At 52.8% G+C, this 17,630-nt stretch overlaps 1 protein-coding gene across 2 annotated transcripts in view; it reads right to left on the minus strand.

Annotated features, from left to right (window-relative positions):
- Positions 1–16,691, minus strand: part of RBM19 (RNA binding motif protein 19) — a 121,432-nt gene extending 104,741 nt beyond the window's left edge. For both annotated transcript variants that reach the window (XM_005691470.3, XM_018061184.1), the window contains exons 1-14: positions 16,536–16,691; positions 14,072–14,254; positions 13,576–13,701; positions 13,348–13,386; positions 12,886–13,078; positions 11,517–11,734; positions 9,762–9,860; positions 7,552–7,630; positions 6,172–6,243; positions 5,041–5,244; positions 3,604–3,734; positions 2,749–2,870; positions 2,200–2,296; positions 1,541–1,651 (exon numbers count right to left, since the gene is read on the minus strand). In XM_005691470.3, the coding sequence (XP_005691527.2) occupies positions 1,541–1,651; positions 2,200–2,296; positions 2,749–2,870; positions 3,604–3,734; positions 5,041–5,244; positions 6,172–6,243; positions 7,552–7,630; positions 9,762–9,860; positions 11,517–11,734; positions 12,886–13,078; positions 13,348–13,386; positions 13,576–13,701; positions 14,072–14,254; positions 16,536–16,571 (1,710 nt within the window). In that variant the 5' untranslated portion in view covers positions 16,572–16,691. The remainder of the gene's footprint in view (positions 1–1,540; positions 1,652–2,199; positions 2,297–2,748; positions 2,871–3,603; positions 3,735–5,040; positions 5,245–6,171; positions 6,244–7,551; positions 7,631–9,761; positions 9,861–11,516; positions 11,735–12,885; positions 13,079–13,347; positions 13,387–13,575; positions 13,702–14,071; positions 14,255–16,535) is intronic.

Consider the following 17,630-nt stretch of genomic DNA (forward strand, 5'->3'; position numbering starts at 1 on the left):
GTAATTAGATCTCATTTGTTTATTTTCATAGCTCTAGGAGGTAGATCCAAAAAGATACTGCTATGATTTATGTCAAAGAGAGTTTAGCTTATGTTTCCTTCTAAGGGCCTCAGTTTGCGCATCTCCAAGTTGGTCTAATGGCAACACCCACCTTTTAGCTATGAGCCTCCCGCGGTTGCTCTGAGGGTTAAGTGAAGAGAAGGGGATAGAAGCCATTGGCAGCGAGGAAAAAGCTGGGCACCATTGGGCGTTTAAGTGTAACTCAGGTCACAGGGTGCACTGTTAAGAGGCATGGACTCTCGGGCCTGCATTCAAATCCAGCTCCACCATAACCCAAGACGAGTGAATCTGTGATTGTGGGCCCTTCTGTACAATGGGAGCACAATGGTGCTGCCTCTCTGGGGTTGTAATGAGTGTGAAAGAATTAATAAAGCACATAAACGTGAAAGAGTGCTTTGGGAAGCCCTAGTTAAGACACTAGCACACTTTCTGAATTCATCCATCCACTCACCAACGAAATGCCCCTGCCCATCACTCCCACTTTCTACGCGCCCACTTACCATCCAGCCATTTAATTATCCTTCTACTAGCTACCTGTCCTTCCACCTGAACCATTCTTTTACGGTGAAACTCTAAGGTTTGGTGAAGCGAGGAAACTGCAGATTGGGGGTGTTAAGCCCTGAGACTGAGTCCAGGCTCCCACGACAGACCCCATCTGGCCTTTTGGTCCTCCCATCTCTGCCCCGGACCTCAGGTTCCTAGGCTGTAAATGCAGTGTGTGCGCATGAGGGGGGTGCAGGGGGTGGTGATGGTTCAGGTGTTTCAATAGGCCCTCGAAGACTTCACTGTCCAGATACCTAAGAACCTCTACCTAGAGGGGAAGAAGCACGTGGAGGACCCTCCCCCCACGTGGGTCAAGAAAGGTCTCAGCCTCCAAACACACCACAGGTGCTCTTAGTAAGGTGCTAGCGGGGCAGGGGAGAGACAGGATGAAGGATGCTTAGGGCTCCCCCCGAACCTGTGTAAGGGCCTCCCTGATAGCTCAGTTGGTAAAGAATCCGCCATGTGATGCAGGAGACCCTGGTTTGATTCCTGGGTCAGGAAGATCAGCTGGAGAAGGGATAGGCTACCCACTTCAGTATTCCTGGGCTTCCCCTGTGGCTCAGCTGGTAAAGAGTCCGCCTGCAATGCAGGAGACCTGGGTTTGATCCCTGGGATGGTAAGATTCCCTGGAGAAGGGAAAAGTTACTATCCACTCCAGGATTCTGGCCTAAAGAATTCCTTGGACTGTACAGTCCAAAGGGTCGCAAAGAGTCAGTTACAACTGAGCGACTTTCACACACACCCCCAACCTGTGTGCAGAAACTCTTGCCTATCGGCCCCCAAGAGACATCATCCAGCTCCAACAGGCCAGGAGTCTGAGCCAATGGCCTTTCTTACTTTAATTGACAGTTGCAAAGTCAACGTCTTTGACAGAACCGACCCTCCAACTCTTTCCCACGTCCCTTGATGTTAGACCCCCACCCCCGAGGGCACCCACCTGGCTAAAGGAGTCCAGACAGACCCCGTTGTCGAGGAGGAAACGCCGCACTTCCTGGACGAGCTGGGTCTCCCCCAGGGCCACGCGCACAGCCACGCTGCCTTTGGTCTCCTGCGAGAGGGAAAGGGAAGGTGCCCTGTTGGCTGTCGGGCAGGTGACCGATCAGCTGTCACGCCTCTGAACAGTCCGAGGAGGAGGCATGGATAGAGCAAGACCCTATGGATGCTCCCCGAGGACGCCCGCTCTGACTTGATGGTTCTGGGTTCCACATCTGTCGGGGTGAATCAAGGACCCCACGTTCACCCCTCCACTCGTACGTAAGGGTCTCATGTCAAGCTCATTCCCGCCTCGGGGCTTCTATACAGACTCAGCTCCACCCTCTGCTCAATTTATGCTAGAATGTCTCACCCCTGAGCAGCCTGCTCACTCCCACTCTGTCTCCCTACTTGGCTGAAGCTTTCTTCAAGTTATCACGCCAATGCGCAGTGCTTTGGTTAATGATCGCATCTCCTCCTCTGCTGGAAGGTTCAAGAAGAGGTAGACTGTTTCCCTTTATGGCCCTGCTGCCTTCCTGCCCAGAACCACTCCCCAAGAGCAGGTCCAGAGCACCCCCTCCCCTGCCCAGAGCAGGGGACATAACAGAGGGGGCACCCACTCACGTGGTCGAACACTTGACTCTTGGTGGCGCTGTACTTCTGGGCGATAGCATCGGCCACGGCGTTGGGGCCCATGAACAACGTGTTCCAGTTGTGAGAGCTGAGGCAGGACAGAGAGGTCAGAGGGACAGTGAATGGGGGAAGCTCTTTTCAGATGCAAAGCCTGTAAAAAAGGAGCTCCTGGGCCTGCCTCCCTAAGTCCCCAAAGCCTCCTCCTGCTCTGTCTTACCTGGTGTGGGCCAAACCCCCAAGACCCGCAGACAACAGAGCCACGATGATATTAACACCCCCTCAGGTCCGTCAAGCACTCACTCCGCACCAGGGACCAAGAGCTCTGCTTACAAGAGCTTTGCTTACACTAACTTACTTGGTCCTTACAACACCATGAAAGTGAGGCACCACTGATTCTCATTCTGATCTTACAGATGGGGAACCTGAGGCGCAACAAGGTTACGGACGAGGGGCTAAGGTCACCACGAGGAGCCAGGAGCCCAGGGGGCAAGGAGAGGAGGGACGAGGACAGGGAAGTCCGGGTCGGAGGAGGGTAGAGACCTGGAGCTGTTGGCTTTGTCCTTGGACTCCTTCTTCTTTTTGTAGGACGATGATCCCGGGGCATTGGCATCCTCACTGGCCTCCTTCTTGACAGTGGATGGTAACACGTGGAGCATCCTGCCCTGCAGAGGGGACGAGAAGGAGGAGGTGAGGACAGGCAGGGGGCTAATGCTTCTACATCCTGCCCAGGGGACGCTGGCCTCTCCACGCGGGGGCTGGACCGGCGCTGAGACTTCCATCTTAAGACGGGAGCCTCAGGCAGAACACCCATGAGGTTAGCACAAGGGTCTGACACCACCTCAAAGAGCATGCTGAGCTGTTTCTAAGTAACACCTGTGGGCTCTCCACCCCACCCTGTCCCTGCGAGCATGTGCGCTCCATGTGGGCAAGGATCAGGCCCGGCCTGCATCCACAGGGGATCAACAGATCGTGAACGAGTGAATGAATGACAGGAAAGGGAGGCACGTGGGCCAAGCACGTCACTTGGAAAGAGAAGCTTCTTACATTCTATACTATGGCCATTTCAATGCCTGGTTCAAAACTCTTTCCTTCCTTACTCCTCCTCAAAGTGGTATTTCTCAAGCTGGAGAGCATGTTCATTTAATCCACAAACACTTTTTAAAGGCCTGCTATGTGCCAGGCCCTCCTCTAGGCACTAAATCAGGGACCAGAACTGAGCAGACCCTGCCCTCGGTGGGGACCCTCCCAGCAGCTCGGATCAGGAGGCGGCTTCACGGGCATCGGGTGTGCGTCCCTAGAAGCTGGGTTGCACGTCTGTGCCTACACATGTGCACGCACTCACGGCCTCCTCCCACCACCTGGGCCCACCAGTCGCCCACCAGCCCAGGGGCTCACCTGGAACACCTGCCCGTCCACCTCCGCGTAGGCCTTCATGGCGTGCTCCGGGAACATGAAAGTGACGAAGGCAAAGCCCTTGGGCTTCTTGGTCAGGCTGTCGATGGGGTAATGCAGCTCCGACAGGGGACCTGAGGGCAGGAAGGGCGTCAGTGTCCCGTGGGCCGGGGCCAGGTATGAGCTCCGTGCAGGAAAATTCTGGGCACTAGTCAGGGGAGAGGTTTTAACCAGTGAGAGTGTGGAGCTGAGGCGGCTGCTGGGCCCAAGAAAGACATTGGCAAGGGGCTGCCACGAGACCCCCACCTGTCAGGTCAGGGTGTCCTTCATGCGTCTATCCTGAAAGCAAGGTGCCTGGGTGGGCTGGGCCCTGCCTCCACCACCCACTTCCTGTGTGGCCACAGGCCAGCCACCAGCCTTTATGGGCCTCAGTCTTCTCATCTGTAAAATGGTGTCATGAGTCCTCAGCTCAGAGGGCATCAGGGAGGGTTAAATGCACTAATACGTGTCATATACTAAACAGGGTCTCAAAAGTGTCTGCTTGGACATTACAATGCTCATATTAACGTACACCCTCTCCACTGTGAACACCAGGGTGTGGCCACGTCCTCCTTCCCAGATGGACAGACGAGTCTACTGATCACCCTCTCTTCTGCACCGGCGTTGCCTTGTAAACCAGAGCCCTGGCCTGTGTGGGAGGATCTGGCAAGCAGGACACAGGCTGGGACGTGACACCCAATTTGCCAGATGGTTGAATCCGACTCAGGGTTCCCTTCTCCTTGGGACAGGGCTTCAACCAAGCTCAGATCCTTCTCAATGCACAGCTGATCTCCAAACAGAAGTGGAGATCCCCCTCCAGGGCATCTTAAAAGCATCTCAACCTGGCCCCTACCCACCGTTTTGTACCCCTGCTTCTTTCCTTCTCTTCAACAACCATGACCTTACAAACAAGCACAGCCCTGTGTGCCAACCTGAACTACGGGCCTTCAAGTCCATGCCCGGCAAAATAACGCTGGCAGCACAACAGGGAAAGGAGCCCTCGCTGGCAAACCTATCCGGATGCTCGGTCTGAGAGCAGGACTATTTAGCAGAATTCAGACTGGAGAGAGTGGGCTTCCGAGACCAAAGTCAGGGTTTGCACACCAGAGATACCTCAGAAAACCATACCCAACCCCGTCAATTCTGAGTTTTAATGAGTGAGAGCTAAGGGAGTCTGGGTTCAGACCACGAAAGGTGGCTGTGATGCTATCTAGGACTTCAAGCTCCACTACCTACAACCTGTCTGACTGATAGCAGCTCAGAGATGGTGAAGCCCATTTTATGGATGAGAAAACTGAGACCAGCGAGGGAAGTCGTCAGGCTAAAGTTAAGCCTAGGCAGACAGGGACTCAGGCCACTTGCCCTGGGCATGTGTGGCAAGCCAGAGGCTACCCCCCCTACCGTATCTGGAGAAGAGCTTCTCCAGGTCCTCCTCAGAGCTGGTGTAGGGCAGGTTTCGCACAAAGAGCCTCCCGGAGTCGGCCAGGTCCTCCTCCTCTTCGTGCTCCCCGAGCGTCCGGCCTTGCCAGGGTTTGGCACCATTCTTCAGGGGTGCCTTGGCCACGGGGACATTCCTTTCCCTGAACACCTCGATGTAGCGTCCACCTGGGTGAGGAAAGGCTGTCAGGGCCTGGCTGGGGGGAGGCCCGGAACCTCCCAGCTTCCAGACTCATCGCTGCTATTGCCTTCCAGAGGCCACGGCGAAGGCGGCTAGGGATGGCACCGCATGCCAGGCTCTGCTCACCAGGGCAGCGCCCCAGTTGAAGCCAGGCCTGAATGTCACTCGGCCTGCGAGCTCGGCTTCAGCCCTGGGAGAGCTGGCCTGGGTCACGGGGCTGCATCTTCCCGACTCCAGAGCCCGGTCCCTGGCGCTGCCCAGGGAATCATCTCGGGTGACAGCCCCACCCTGCCACTCAGCTGTGTCCCTGCATCACTCTGAGTGCCTGATTACACTGCAACCACCACCTTCCCTCTACACGCACATAGTAGGTACTCAATAAATCCTACCACCTGGCCTGCGAACAAGACTCCTTAGGTTACTCCCTTCCCTAAGATAACTCATGTCCTCACAAGGGGTTGATGGCTGGATCTGAGTCACCTGTCCACACCAGGGAGGGGTCAGAGATCACGTCCTTGTATAGAGTCCAGAGACCTCCCACGTCTGGACCTCGCACTTGCTGTTCCCTGTACCGGAATGGCCCCGCCCTACAAAGCCAGAGCTGGCTCCCTCAATTCCTCCAGCTTTTGCTCCAGTGTCACCAGCTCAACGTGGTCCAAGCAGACACGATCCTGTTTAAATCCTCCAATCCCAACCCTTGCCCGCATCTGTCCACAGCACAGCCCCTCTGGTTACTGCCTCTCTCTCCCCTCTCGATATCCTCTACAGGAAACTCAGCCTGATCTCTGCCCCAGGAGGCAGGGGCTTTATCCTCAGTGCCCTGGGCAGTGCCTGGCAGCGCACAGCAGACCCTCAACATGACCTTAACGAGTAACTGACTGAAAGAACACCTGCCGCCATGCGGGCATCCTTACCCATGTACTCCCTGTTGCATTTCAGGGCCTTCCTCACTTCCTCTTCACTGCTGAAATCCACAAAGACATACCCTGCAAAAGGACCACGACAAAGGTAAGGTCCGGAGGCTGCAGACACTCGTGGGAGCCACGGAGGAAGACTCACACTGTGCTAGGTGTTTGGGGGAAGCAGCAGGAAGTGGTGGCGGGAAACCTAACGGTTTTTGCCAAATCTCAGATTCTTCCTTCCACTCCCCTCGCCCCAAGGCAAATTTCCCTCTGCAGGAAGCGTTCTGACCCTGCGGCTGGCTTTCTGGAATGAAAATGCTGGACCACAGGCGTCACAAACATAGGCGATCTTGGCCTCCCTCCCAGCCTCACCCCGCGCTGACCAGTGCTTGCTCCTTGGCTTTCTCTGGACAAGTGTCTGTGGTGGCAGGGCTGTGCCCAGCTTGGCACCAGAGGGGCCACCTGCACAGTGACCGCCTGTGGCTCTGACTGGCACAGACAAGGAGGTGCCTTTCCAAGGAGTCTTTCCGAGAACGAAAGGCCTCGACCTCATGGGGCCTCAACCCCGACAGCCACAGAGAGGCCTCCCCTCCCCACTTTTCTAGAGGCGTGCTAAGACAGAGGTCTCCAACCTTTTGGGCACCAGGGACTGGTTTCGTGGAAGACAATTTTTCCACAGACCGGGAGTGGGGATGGTTTCAGGATGATTCAAGCACATTGCGTTTATTGTGCACTTTATTTCTAATATTATTATATTGTGATAACGCGGTAATTTGAGTGATGGGAGTGGCTATGAATACAGATGAAGCTTCCCTTGCTGGCCAGCTGCTCACCTCCTGCTGTGCAGTTCCTAACAGGCCGTGGACGTGTACCGATCCGTGGTCCCGGGTCGGGGAACCTGAGTTAAGTGATGTCCCCACGGACACATGGCTAGCAGGTGGCAGGGCCATAATTTGCACCAAAGGCCAGGGTTCTGGTCTGTATCACGAGACCCTCCCCTTGGGGACTGCAAAAGCCCCCATCCCAGCCCACCTGCCTCCTCGGGCCCTGCCCTGGACCCTCCCCTCACCAGCCAGGGGGCCATCCTGAATCTGATCGTGGCCTCTTCCTGCTTTCAGTCCCCGGGGGTCCCCAGCCCCTGGGCTGAAGGCCACAGTCATTACTGAGCCCCCAGGCCTGGGGGCCGGGCCCTGCTCCACAGCTGCACACCTCATACCCGTGGCAGGGGACAGGAGACAGACTCTGTCCTGGTACTGTCACATTCACTGAGACGGGGACCACAAAGAAGAAAAACAGTGACTATCCTCAAAGCATCTCCACAGCTCAACCGTCCCAACCTTCCGGTCCAGGCACCTGCCTCTCCAGCCCCCCCGGAAACAGCCCCCGCCTCACCTGTTTTGTTCCCATGAGCATTTCTCACTATTCGAATGGCCACGGGTTTCAGAGGCGCCAGGAATTCCATGACATTTTTCTGTGAGGAGAAGAAACAGTTTTCGTTCCCCATTTCACTACAGATTTGGTCTGCATTTCTTTAATTACCAGTGAACTCAAGCATCTTTCTGGGCCATCTGAACTCTTTCTCTTAGAAGATACCCTTGCTTCTTTCTACTTTTCTGTTGGGTCATCCATAGCTCCCGACTTCTACTTAACTGTTTGTAAGTTAAAGAAACAAGTTCTGTCTGTTGTTTGTGTTATAAATGCCTGCTGTTTGCCTTTTGACTTTTTGATACAAAGTTGCCTTAGAGAAGCTGTAAATGTTATCTAGCCAATTAATCCGTCTTTTTCTTATGACTACTGAGTTCCGCAAGTTACTCAGAAAGATGAGATGTCGTTTTGACCTGCTGCACTGATAAAGAGGGATGCCCAGGGTTCACAGGCACTCTCAGACTCTGTTGAAGAGAGCATAAACTGGCCAAGCTTCCAGAGTGACGGACTTTCTGTATCCAAGCCTTAATAATGTACGTGCAGGTGCTTGTATAAAATATTTATACAAGCCAGGGCTGGCAAATGATAGCCCACAGGTCAAATACTGCCCACAGCCTACAACCTAAGAATGGCTTTTACACTTTCAAAGGATTTTAAGGAAAAAAAAAAAGCACAACAGAGATCATATGCCCACAAAAACCTAAAATGTGCACCAACTAATACTGACAGGAAAAAGCCTGCTGACCTCTGATCTCAAGAAATGTGCTGACTGCACCATTATTCAAAACAGCAGAAGACTGGAAACAACGCCCATGTCTCAGTTTAGGGGGTTGGGTATAAGAGACATACGAGATGTGGGGTTCGATCCCTGGGTCCAGAAGATCCCCTGGGGGAGGGCATGGCAACACAACCCAGTATTCTTGTCTGGAGCATCCCCACGGACCGAGGGGCCTGGCGGGCTACAGTCCATGGGGCTGCAAAGAGTCGGACACGACTGAGTGACTTAGCAGCAGCAGCAGTGCATCTAACACAGTGCATCCAGAGCAGAGAGCAGCACGCAGGGGACTTCGCTGGTGGTCCAGTGGTTAAGAAGTCGCCTTGCAATGCAGGGGGTTGGGTTCAATCCCTGGTCAGGGAACTAAGATCCCACTTGCCTCAGAGCAACTAAGCCCACATGCCCCAACTACTGAGGCTTCGTGCTGCAACCAAGGCGTGACGCAGCCAAGACGAGCATGCAACGTGAAAAATGGTGCTGCAGCAGAATATTAATTTTCAGAAATATTTATGACATAATATGATTGGGGGGTAAGTTTCAAAATAGTTCCTGCTGCAGGACTGCATTTTAAAAAGAAAAGACATAGGTCAGTGTCTGCATACAAAGAAAAAAAAATCTCTAAGAAGATACACCCAGAATTTATTAGTGGTTGTCAGTGAATGGGATATAGATGTGGGGCTTGGAGGAGCCTGCTCCAATTTGCTTGGGAGGGTCCGTCTTTCCACCTATAGTAACCAGAGCTGTAGGTCATTAGTTCTGCATCCTAGTATCCTCTCTATTTACCACTCCCTTCTCTCAAAGCAGTTGGGTTGGCAATTTCTACAGTCATCGCAGCAATAGGTCATTTTTGCTTTTCTGTTTAGCTACACTAACAACATTTCCTAGTACTTTCATAAGGAGGGAAACTTACAAAGTGTTCTCTCTTATGTAGATTCAGAGCCAGCAAACTATAGGGTGCAGGCCAAATGCGGCCCGCTGCCTACTTTTGTAAATAAAGTTTTATTGGCACACAGCCACGCCTACTGGATTACCTGTCATCTAGTGGTGCCTCTGCTACAACAACAGGGTTGAATAGTGGTGACAGACCAGACTGATCACAAAGCCTTAGGTATTTACTAGCTGGTCCCTTTTTAAAAGCTTCTAGCAGAGGTAAGTTTGCCCACCTCTAGTACAGATGACCAGTGAGGGAGTGCAGTCTTTCTCTGTCTCGGTATAGCCGTCTTTGTTTTCTGAGCCTGACAATGCCCGAGATTCTATGTCCAGCCTTTTAGGCCCTCAGCTCCTTCCAGCTCAAGTCCTCAACCGACCCTGAAGCCCTAGTGCAACAGAGGCTCCAGGCACCCTTAGCTTTGTCTCCCCCCTCCCCAGGGTCTCCCTGCCTCACCCGGTTCGTGGCACGCACCTCTGTGACGTTGAATGGGGCTCCCCGCAATTTCACAGTGTGGGGGGTGGTGGGTTCCTTCTGGCTGGCTGGTTTCTCGGTCTGAGTGAGTTTCTCGGTCTGAGTGATGGCAGAGAGCAGAAATGATCGCACTGAGCTCCCAGGTGTGGCTGCAGGAGGAGCCGACCTGGACGTCCCAGTGAGCGTGCTGAAACCCCTGCCGCTAGGCAAACAGGCAACGCCCGAAGCACTGTGCCTGCCAGGGATGCGGAGTCTGGCCAGGGCCTGGGGGAGGAGATGCCAAGCCTCCATGTGGCCCCAAGATGAGGGCCGGAACCACAGCCTGGCTCACGGCGGGGGTCTGCTCGCAGGGGCCCCAGGCCACATGGAGGGGCAAGAGACTTGGAAGGAGCCCTCCGGTGACATTTGCCACCACGGATTCAGGGCTTACTCTACGCCAGACACCGTACAAAGCACTGTGCAGACACAGCCGTCCTCCTGAATCTGTAAAACAATCTTAACAGAGGTTACAGGTTCGGGATGTCTTCTGTAATTTTAGAATTGAAACAGCTCTGAAAAAAACCTAATTTGGGGGTTAATTCCTTTGGTAATAAAACTTGCCCTGACTTGGACTCATTTGCTGGTGAAATCTGCTCTGAGCTGTCCCGGCACAATTTAAGGTTCACAATTATCCCAAGTAGATGAGCGATCAGGTCTAACATCACTGCAGGAAGAGTCATGTGCTTTTGTGGGGTGCTGACCTGCATGAGTTACGGGATACCTCCCTGAAGCCTGCAACTTCTGAGTTTCAGTGCACACTCAGGCACGGGCGTTGACCTTCATCTAAGATGAGGCTCAGCGAGCCCTGGGAATCAGACATAGGGACCAGGGCTCGCTGAGCCTCATCTCAGATGAAGGTCAGAGGCCAGAGGAGAAGCACTTCACCTCGGGACCCATGGCTGCTCCAGGTCAGAGCCTGGAGTTGAACGCACAGCTCCCTGACTTAGCCACACTTGACTATCTCTTTTGAATATGTATTTTTAGGAAAAGAGGACAGGAGGCAGCAATTATGAGGGGCAGAGATGGAAAGGAAGGAGAAGAGAAAGGAGAAAGAGAGGGAAGGAGAGGAGGGAATGAAGACACAAAGGATGTGGGACGCTGTCCTGAGCAAAGAGCAGCCTCATGTGGGAGACGAGGCCATCCTGGAAGGCAGCGCCCATATTTAAATCTAGACTCCAGAGCCTGGCAGATCTGGATCTGGGTCCTGACTCCCACCACTACCCAGCCATGACTGTGGGCAAGTCACTTCCTTTCTCTGGGCCTCGGTTTCCTCACCTGTAAAATCGGACAAGAAACCCCATTCCCCCACAACTACCATGAGATTCAGTGACAAAACAACATGCCTAGCATTGAACCTCACATGTAGCTCAATTAATTTCATCTAGTCTTGCTGATCGTGGGCTCACCCCTGCCTACGTTCCTACTGAATACTGAATATAATATATTCAAGACCCTTTTTCAGCTTGTTTACATCCCCTCCCAACTCTGGAGGGGCAGGCAGCCTCTCTCTTAGCAAAAGGAACCAAATTCAGAGAGGGAGTGTGGTTGCTTGGGGTCACACAGCAAGCAAGCAAGCAGCTAGGCTGAGAGCTAAAGGCAGGTCTCCAGGCTGCTGAACTATCCTTCCTTAGTATTAAACTCCCCACAAAGGGGCTGCAGGGAAGGCAGGCGAGGTCCAGGTCTCCCTCCCCAGGCTCCTCACAGATCCACACACACCTTGGCTGGGGCCGCCTCCCTGTCCTGCTGGGCGGGGGCAGCAAAGGAACCCTCTTCCTCTGACTCACTCCCCTCTTCACAGTTCACAGCTTCATCTTCACTCTCTTCTGAGGATGGTGATTCATCTGCCACCACTTTGGACTTCAGGTAATCCATGTCGGACAGCTCCTTCTGCACGGCTGCCTTGGGTTCCTTGGGTTTGAGGCCAACCTCCTCCTCTGGAAAGATGGAAAGGCTGGGAGTTGGTGATGGTTGTGGGCAAACCAGAGGGCTGGGGTGGCAGACAGCGTGGTGGTGTGACACATTAGGTGCCAAGCTCACAGTGACCAGGAGCCCCTGCCAAGCCCCCCTGGTACCCAGCAAGCCCTTGGATAAATAACCGAAATGACGGCATTCTGACAATTTCCATGCTCCACATGGAGAATTTCAGGGCTCTCTCACTAGCCTCTCTCACTGGCCAAGTGTGAGGCTGCACAACTTTTTGAGACCCTAGAGAGGATTTTTACTCCTTGAGCCAGACCCGCCGGTGGCTCCCAGGCCTAACAAGGAGCTCGGGTTTTTACCCCAGTTGCTCTTTCAGGGGAAATCCAAACTCCTCAGGGGGTCTGGCGAGCTCACTGGCTTCTCCGCCGGCCCCCTCTGCTGCAGCCGCCCTGAGCACGTGGACACCCCTTGGCTCCTGCTCTTCCCACTCCTCCGCCATGCCTTTCCCTCTGCCTGGAACCTCTCCTCACCATCCACCCCCCGAATCCCCCCAACTCCCACTGAGTCCTTTGGATCCCAGCTTTGCACAGAGACTTTACCAGTCATAAAACTCACCTTAAATTCACTCCCTTGCCTTTCAACCGAAGTTGATTCCCACCTCTCGATCACCACACTCACCATGCTGAGACCCTCATGGCTACACCGTGAGCCCCTTCTAAGGACAGAGGTTCATCCTCACTGCCTCTGTTCAAGTGCCACCCTTCTCCAGGTCCCCCCCCCCCACCTTCCTGCTTTCTCTCTGGGGCACTCATGCTCACATCATGTACTGAATACTGAAGAAAGGAATCAGTCTGATTCCTGTACTGTTTCTTTCCCCACCAGGACGACAGCTCCCCGAGCAGACTCTCTTGTCTTCTGCTCACTGCTACATCTACTGCCTGGCATACAGTAGGTGCTCAATCTATTCTTGAGTGAGTAATCCACTGACTGAATAAGGGACCAGGATCGATCAAGTCCGATGTACCCATGGTTGGGATAATCAACCCTCTATGGGGCAGCATCTGATCTGCTATCTCCCAAGGCCAGCCTGGAGGGGTCCCAGGTCACTCGTGCACAGGTGTGGGCAGGTGCAGGGTGCCCACTATAGCGGGGGGCACACCCTCACCTTCCGAGTTCTCCCCATCTTCCTCCTCCTTGCTCTCCTGCCCTGAGTCGGAGTCAAAGTTCAGGTAATCGTTGGCTGGCTTGCTCTTCCCTTTCGAGGGCTCAGCGTCCAGGGCGTCGTTCGCCCAGGTGGCCACCTGTGTCCGCTTCTGGTGAACCGACAGGAACTCCTGGAACTCATTATCGTCTTTCAGCTGTGGGCACCGGAGAAGCGGGAAGAAGAGAGAACAGGCAGAGAAGGTCAGGGAAGGCTCGCCCTTGCTAACTCTTTGGAGAGTAAGCACGTTCTCTGAGGCATGTTCCCCCAGTCTCTAGAGGACTCCTGGGGGCCAGTTGGGTTGGTCCTGGGGAGGGCGGCACTGGACAGAAAGACGAAGAAGCCACAGAGATATGGCAAGGGGAGACGGGTGGTGAGGGACGTCTCTGCTGCCCACGCTCTGCGTGGTCACCAAGACAGACCCACCTTCTCCAGTTCACCTGCGACCTTCTTCTTCTTGTCGTCCTGTAAACAGAAGGCACAGGCGTGAGGGTCACAGATGAAAGGAGATGGAACCCCACTGCCCTGGGAGGGCTGCTTTCAGGAACCATCCAAGAAAGATTCCCAGATCCCTCTACCTCCCACTTCCCTGCCTTCCCAGGGTGACCGCTCTGCTGACACCCGGGATATGGCTGGGAGTGACCGTCCACGCACTTTCTTAGCTCCTGTGGAGATGGCGTCTTTGTCTTTTGGGGGTGGCTTGGACTGGCTTGATTTCTGAGCATGCTTGCTCCAGGCTCGGGGCTTTGTCGGGTCCCCAAAGGACTTGCAGAACTCCACCTGCAAGGACAGGATGATGATGACACCTGCCACCACGCCCAGCACAGGAGGGTGCTGACCAGGGGCAGTGGATGAATAACGTAGACCAGTGCTTCTCATTTTGGGACCAGTGGCAACACCATCACCTGTGAGCTTGTGAGACACACAAATTCTTGGCTCCTCTCCCACAACACAGGGAATCAGAGACTCGGGGGAAAACTGCTTCCACAAATGCTGCAGGGGATTAACAAGCACGAGGATCTGAGAACAGTGAGGAAGACCAAAGGCATCACGGTCTGGAAGGGGCCAGGCACTGGTCTCGCACGTGGAGAGAAAGAGCCAGGGCATCCCTGGCGACAGGCAGGTGGGGGTGAGGTCCACACCCGCTCACCGTGATCCGGGACGTGTCGATAAAACTCTTGTTGAAATGGTTCAGCGCCGTCTGGGCCTCTTCTTCGGACTTGAAGCCGATGAAGCCAAACTTGCGGAACTTGCCATCTTTGGTGAACTTGAGGCTGCAGTCCGTCAGCGTGCCGAAGGCGGTGAAGAGCTGCCGGAAACGCTCCTCCTTCATCTAGGACAGGACAGGAACGGTGAGGGAGGAGCCGGGAGGCCTCAGAGCCAAAGAGACAAAATGGGCTGGGAACCCGAGACCCCAGGATTCCTCCCCTTAGGCGGGGCAGTGGCAGAGTGTGCTTTGTGGCTGGCACCTGGTTCTAAACCAGCTCCAATACTTGTCTGTGTGTGGCCTTAACCAAGTCCCTTCATCAATGAGGAAGTCAAGACTCAGAATCCTCCGGGCCTGTGGGCTGCTAGGAGGTTAATGAGACCTGTTGTGCCAGAAGCCCAGCATCATAGCTGCTACAATGTAAACATCTAACAAATGCCTGTCACAGTAGATGCGTGAAATAAGGAATATGGTAAACTACAGTGTTTCCTGATTGTGGTAGATAGGAGTAAGCATCTTTACAGCTTGTTTTCAGGACTCCTCATAAGCACAGTTCTGTGTCCCAACAGTAAGCTCTCAACTTTGTTTCCTGGCCTATTTATACCCCCGAAGACTACCTGCTGACTTCCACTATGAAAGATAAGAAACCTACATCATCCACTTCTCCCTTCCAGTCTCTGTTATTTGTTGTTTTTAATTCTTACATCATTTACCCTAAATAGGTTACTTTAAAAATATCAATTATTGGGGGCTTCCCTGGTGGTCCAGTGGCTAAGAATCTGCCTTGAAATGCAGGGGACACGGGTTCAATCCCTGGTCTTGGAAGATCGCACATGCTGTGGAAGGACTAAGCCTGTGCACCGCAACTACTGAGCCCTTGTTCTAGAACTCGTGCTCTGCAACAAGAGATGCCACTGCAGTGAGAAGCACTTGCCCTGCAACTAGAGAAAACCCCCCACTCAGCAATGGAGACCAAGCACAGTCAAATAAATAAATAAAAATCTTAAAAAACACACACATCTGTTACTGATCCATCCTTTAGCCCTAGACAGCATCTCTTGATGCCTCACTCTGATCGATAAGGATTTTAGCATGGCAACCCTTTCTTCCCCTCTCAACTACCATCTCATTTTGCTTCCAGTATGGCATGTCTCTTCCTATTGCATGTCTTGTCTGATAAATGAAAGAATTAGTTACAAACAGTTGTAGTAGGAGCTGATAATTTGCAGGCTTACTGCGTGATGACATTAAGGATTCTGAAATAAGTAACTTGTCAAGAGATGCCAAGTCATAAAGATGGTTACTCTTGGAGATGGAAGACAGGACAGAACAAAAGTCTTTGCTTGGTTGGCCAGTGGCTAGGACTCTGCACTCCCAACGCAGGGGCTTCAGGTCAGAGAACTGAATCCCATATGCCACAACTAAGAGGTCAAATGCCACAACTAAAGATCCCACAGCCAAATAAATATAAAAATTTTTAAAGACCCTTAAAAATAAAGATTTTGCTTCTCATTTTATACTGAATTTTAATAATCACATGATAAGTGATTATCCCCAACCTGCCATGGAGAAAAAAAAGGTAAAGTAAAAAAGCACAAAAATGAAACAGAAATGGCTTTATGTTCTTACTCTTTCTAAGGAGTACAGATCTCTCATGCCATCCACATGGCACATTTTGTATTTGGGGAATGAGCTTACTGGCCACACCAGAGGTGGAGGGCCCTCTCCACCCAAGGAAAGGTCACTGTTAAATAAGTACAGATAATTCTCTGGGGCAGAAGGCATCTAGCCATCCGACACTACACATTCAGCTGTTTTTTCCACTCATTTACTCAGCATGCTTTTATTGGATGCCTACCACAGCGCCAGGTTCTGTGGGCTCTAGGCAGAGACAAGTATGCCCTTTCCACCCCTTTCCACTTACGGAATTAAGTGGTTTAAAGCCTTTCACAGTCACTCAGTTTTCTTAAAACTATTCATTCCTACTGCCCTCAAGGCGAGAACCGGAAACTGTAACAGGTACCCAGCCTATTACACCCCATTTTCCTTCCAGACAGTATCCCAAATGGAAGAAGAATATAGGTGTAGTGTCTAATTCAGTCAGAAGTCAACAAAAAAAAGTGATCGAACGAGGGGGTTATGGGAACAAGGCATTCGACGCAACGTGGGGACTAGCATCTTCCTAAGAAAGCGGTTTCGGGTACCAAGGGGCCAGATGTAAAACCTTTAAGAGGCACTACCCATCTCTTCCAACCGTCAAATGAATCTGCCGAGAATCCTGCGGAATCCTCCAGGAACCCTGCCCGAGAGAGAAAACCCCTCAACTCTCCCCAGGCACCTCCCTCCCAATCTCCAACTTCTGGCTGGGTCCCAATTTCAGATTCTCAAACCCAGTCTCTGTACTCACCCCATTCGGGAGGTTCTTCACGATCAGTCGCGACATAGCGAACTCTCCCACTGTTTTTTTGATTTCAGCACGAATAGGTAGCGACTACCACCACCAACTTTCACGCTACCGCTCTGGGCGCCGCCATCTTGGCAAGCCGGAACAAAGTCACGTGCTCTAGACATAGCCCGCCTCTACGGAAGTAGGCGTGGCCAAAGACCTACCCAAGGAAGTCACACCCTCTAAGGGGCGGGCCTGAGTGCTTGCATCCTGCGCAGGCGCAGGCTGTTTGGCCGCACCTGGGTAGGACACCGTAATGGCTAGGCCGGCAGGGGGAGCTCGTTCGTAACACTGGCAGGGAATTGACTGGAACAGTGTTTGAACTGTGCTTAAGCAGAAATCGTTTTAGCTATCTTTCCTGTTTTATTTTATTATTATTGAGCTTTTAACTGGCCCTGTGAGTGGGGGCAGGATTAGGGAATCTTGCCTGTCTTTGAGACATGGGCTGAGGCTCAGACAGGCTGCCAGGTACCGTGAATCATTTACTGAGCATCACCTGTGAATGTTCAGTTCAGTTTAGTTCAGTTCAGTCGCTCAGTCGTGTCCGACTCTTTGCGACCCCATCAATCGCAGCACGGCCAGGCCTCCCTGTCCATCACCAACTCCCGGAGTTCACTCAGACTCACGTCCATCGAGTCAATGATGCCATCCAGCCATCTCATCCTCTGTCGTCCCCTTCTCCTCCTGCCCCCAATCCCTCCCAGCATCAGTCTTTTCCAATGAGTCGACTCTTCGCATGAGGTGGCCAAAGTATTGGAGTTTCAGCTTTAGCATCATTCCTTTCAAAGAATACCCAGGACCTATCTCCTTTAGAATGGACTGGTTGGATCTCCTTGCAGTGCAAGGGACTCTCAAGAGTCTTCTCCAACATCACAGTTCAAAAGCATCAATTCTTCGGCGCTCACCTGTGAATGTTAGGTGCCAATTGGCAATGAACATCCCATTTTGCAGACAAGTAAAGCAGCTTGTTCAAAGTCATAGAGCTGTTAAATATTAAGTTGTATTACAGTGCAAAGAAATAGAGGAAAACAACAGAATGGGAAAGACTAGAGATCT

The sequence above is a fragment of the Capra hircus genome, chromosome 17 (genome assembly GCF_001704415.2).
Source record: "Capra hircus breed San Clemente chromosome 17, ASM170441v1, whole genome shotgun sequence".
NCBI lineage: Eukaryota > Metazoa > Chordata > Mammalia > Artiodactyla > Bovidae > Capra > Capra hircus.